Source organism: Hyperoodon ampullatus (genome assembly GCF_949752795.1).
Source record: "Hyperoodon ampullatus genome assembly, chromosome: 4".
Taxonomy (NCBI): domain Eukaryota; kingdom Metazoa; phylum Chordata; class Mammalia; order Artiodactyla; family Ziphiidae; genus Hyperoodon; species Hyperoodon ampullatus.
The window spans coordinates 57,213,420-57,217,326 of record NC_136917.1 but is presented as its reverse complement, the minus strand read 5'-3'; the positions used below and the strand labels follow the sequence as shown (position 1 = coordinate 57,217,326).

Below are 3,907 nucleotides of genomic sequence, written 5' to 3'. Positions count from 1 at the left end.
AATATACCTGCTGTGTGGTGAGCAGTCTTCCTAGTCTGTGTTTTCACACAATTCTTACCAGGTAATAAAAGTTTAAGCAGAGGTTCAAGACAGTCCTTCAGAGACATGATTGGTCACAATTTGTCCAAATTTTTTGTCTCAAACATTTGATCTACAAATTCAAAATGTCAGGCTTTATGACATTTAGATGTGAACATAAAGATCCCATTTACCTCATCTATAGAAATAATGCAAAACAGAGACCACACTGACATGCTTATTGCAGCATTCTGTGTAATAGCAAATTTAAAATGGAACAACCTAAGTGACCGGCAATAGGGGAGTGAATAAAATTAAGAATTTGTAAAATTTCTGCATTGCTTAAAATTTTCAGTGAGATTTTTCTTATAATTTTTTTTTTTTTTGCGGTACGCGGGCCTCTCACTGTTGTGGCCTCTCCCATTGCGGAGCACAGGCTCCGGACGCGCAGGCTCAGCGGCCATGGCTCACGGGCCCAGCCGCTCCGTGGCATGTGGGATCCTCCCAGACTGGGGCACGAACCCGCGTCCCCTGCATCGGCAGGTGGACTGTCAACCACCGCGCCACCAGGGAAGCCCTCTTATATTTTAAAACACTAATTTTAAAAATTCAACTTCCATTCATGAACTCAGAAATATTGAAAACCGTAGCCCAACTATATATCACACTCATCAGGCAAGGGAGCTGTGAGAAAAGTGAGTCTTTTTTGGTAACTCTGGATTTACATGAAGGGAAATAGATCCCAATCTTCTTAAGTTTTTCTCTTTTGAAGTTTACATAACAGATAATTACTCTTCATTATGGAGATTTTAATATCTGTGCAAAACTAAGCTGTAAATGAATCAAATAAAAAAGCTACAGTAGTAAACTCAGTTTGCTTATGCTGCAGATGTATTTGAAGCAAACTTTGTTTCTGCTGTAATTTATAAACTTTTAGAATGATTCTTTAATTTGAAATCAGTCAACCCCATTTAAAGCAGCTGTTTCTTTATACACTTTTCTACCATTTCAATCAGTCTTTAATTCAAATTTTTAATCCCTGTATGTTCAGACCCTAGTAAATAGGCAATAATAGTTTGCTTTTATTCTAGGAATTGTTCTAAGTCCTTATATGTATCAACTCAATAGCCAACAACTCAAGGGTCCTGAGGTAGGTAATATTATCACCTCCATTTTAGAGATGAGGAAACTGAAACCAACAGATTAATTTACTTGCCCAAGATCAATCTCAACTAGGTCACTGAACTAGGATACAAACCCAGGCACCACATCTCCTGACCTTGTGATTTTAATCTCTTTTCTCTTCTTTAGTAAGTTTACAGTGACTAACAAGGCAAAGTACCTAATCTCAGTGAATTTACAGCCTAGGGAGGACATGAGCAACAGGTAACTTATACTTTGGTATGATAGATGCATGATAGTATTTATCCCAATAGACTATTATAGAGAAAGAGTAGTAATTAAACTCCTTGACAAAAATGTAAATAAGCTCAGGATTAAAAATAGTGAGAGAATGTGGTGAGATCAGGCTGAAAAAAAAGAATTTAGGATAGTTTAGGAACGTTCTGTATCTCCTGACCTCCAAATGGAGCAGGTGGATTGGAAACATAATGCAAAGATGACATTTCCCCACTTCTTTGCCTCTGCTGTTCCTCTTTTTCTTAAATTCTAACATAGCTGCTTCTTTTCCTACAAAACAGAATCCAATTGGTCAGTCATTATACCCCATAAAGAAACCACTTCAGAAGAGGATCTGATACCCAGTACCCCTAAAAGAGCAAGACACATCATAAGGTGAAAATTACTTGCTTTTATTTATTGTTAAAACAACTTTATGAAACGATTTGCAATGCAAAATGTGGAAAACTGCTTTGAATAACTGGGAAAATAGCTACAGCATGGGAAAACGTATGTAAACAAACTTCACTGCCACCAAACTAGAATCTACTAATTTATCTCAGATGGCATCACAGAGTAGCAATGGCAGCTTCTGGTAAACGGAGAAACAGCAGCAAAGTCCTGCAGTGAAGCTGTGATTAATTACCAAACTGAACTGTTCACTCCACTAATCCTACAACTTCCCTACATTTATCTGTCTATACATTCCTACTTACTACAGGACAAACACCCACCAAAGTGGTTCCAAAAAACAAATGAGATAGAAATTCACAATTATAAAACAAATCCAATAGAAGGCAGTGGAGGAAACTGGGAACTACTGCAAAGTTTTACTATCTAGTCCAGGTGATGAAAACAAAGTTTTTCTTTCAAGGCTGACCACTGTCAGGAATGAAATTAAGTATCAAAACTCTCCTCACTTCTCTAGGAGTGATTCTAGCTCTTCTTGCAAAGAGCTGAGCTGCTCCTTTTCTCGGTCTTCCTTTTGTTTCAGTTCATCCAGCACAGCCTGAAATCTGTTCTTGAGAGCCAGGTTTTCCACTTTCATGATGAGATCCTCCTGTCGCTTTGCCCTGTCCTGGGTCTCTTGGAGCTTGCCTTTCATGTTATCAATCTGTTTCTGAATTCCCATAACCAGCTGATTAGTTCCCTCGTTTTCTTGGTGGTGTTCATCTGACTCAGTTAGCTTGTGCTGTAGCTGCCTTTCCAGATCTTCCTCAGTGTCAATGATGTTTATATCTTCTTCATCTTGATGCTGTGTCTCATCTTCATCTTCACTGCTGCTGCTGAGATCATCGAATATCTCCCGAAGCTCATCATGTTCTAATGAGTCACGGCCCTGCCTGTGGCCAGACATTCCTGGGGAAGAGAGATCAAGGCCTTGACTTTCTGCTTCTTTTGTTTCATCTTCAGCAATTATTTCCCAACGGGTACTGACAGCTTCAGCATCTGTGCTCAGCAACCGCTTTACTTCTTTTTCCACATCTGGAGACTCAATATATTTCTTCTTTGCTGTCTTACGGAACCTTCTCTTTCTGACGTTTTTTAGAGGCAGAGTAATTCCATGGTTCCATATAAACTTTTTCTCTTTGTCCTTATCCTTTTTCTTGCTTGCTTTGGGATCAGCAGTGGCAACTGGTTCCTCAACAGGAGGACAGAGATCACCATCAGCTGTACAGACAAGCATCTGAGAGATATCAGCTGTCTTGTAAAAGGTTTTTTTATCAATGGTTTTCAAACTTTCCATAACACATGGCAGATCTACCAATTTTGACGCCAATGGGACCTGGTCCACTCTGACAATTCCATGACGCCCATCAGGGTGTAACTCAATTGTCAGTCTGTCCTTCAGGTTGACATGACCAGACTGTATCGCCCGCCTCACAGTAGAGGCATACTCCGGAGGTAGGCGTAAGATAAACTGGCTCTCTAGTTCGTGAGGAGCATCATCTTTGCTCTTACTCATCTTTATTTCTTTGTGACTCACTTTTTCCTCTAATAACCACTTGTTGCACTAAAAAATTTCAGCTATTTCAACAGAAAGACCAGTTCTTTATAAATTGACGTCTTTAATTACAAAGAGTTCTAGGGAGAACAGCAACTAAGCGTCTATTCGGAATTAAGTCCCAAGTCTTTCTAAATATGCTGTGACAATACCAGTCGTTAATCACGCATTGCCTTACTCAGGTCCATTTAAATCTGTTAGCTGCAATGCCAAGTTCCAACCTCTAGATAGAGGTTGTCCTGCCGCTGCAGGACAACGCAGGGAAAGCAAATGGCGGCTCCTACGGAATGATTTTCGGCACAGAAAGTAAGGCTCAGCAGATACTCCCAATCCACAAACTCTCCCGGAACAAGGATACGCAAAAGCGGGGCGTAGTGAGCTCTCTTCGCCTCGGGTACTTACAATCCAGTGACGGTTATAAGTTCAGTTTCTCCGGACAGGCGCGAGCGGGAAACGAAGCCACTCAGAGAAAGGCGGCCGGGAGCC

General features: G+C 40.5%; 1 protein-coding gene across 1 annotated transcript; it reads right to left on the bottom strand.

Annotated features, from left to right (window-relative positions):
• Positions 1–1,808: 1,808 nt before the first annotated feature.
• LOC307051404 (transcription initiation factor TFIID subunit 7-like) lies at positions 1,809–3,382 on the bottom strand (the record flags this gene model as incomplete). The annotated part of the gene is made up of 1 exon (XM_079701722.1): positions 1,809–3,382. The coding sequence occupies one exon, from the start codon at positions 3,380–3,382 to the stop codon at positions 2,333–2,335; it is 1,050 nt and encodes a 349-aa protein (XP_079557848.1). The 3' UTR covers positions 1,809–2,332.
• Between the last annotated feature and the right edge of the window lie 525 nt (positions 3,383–3,907).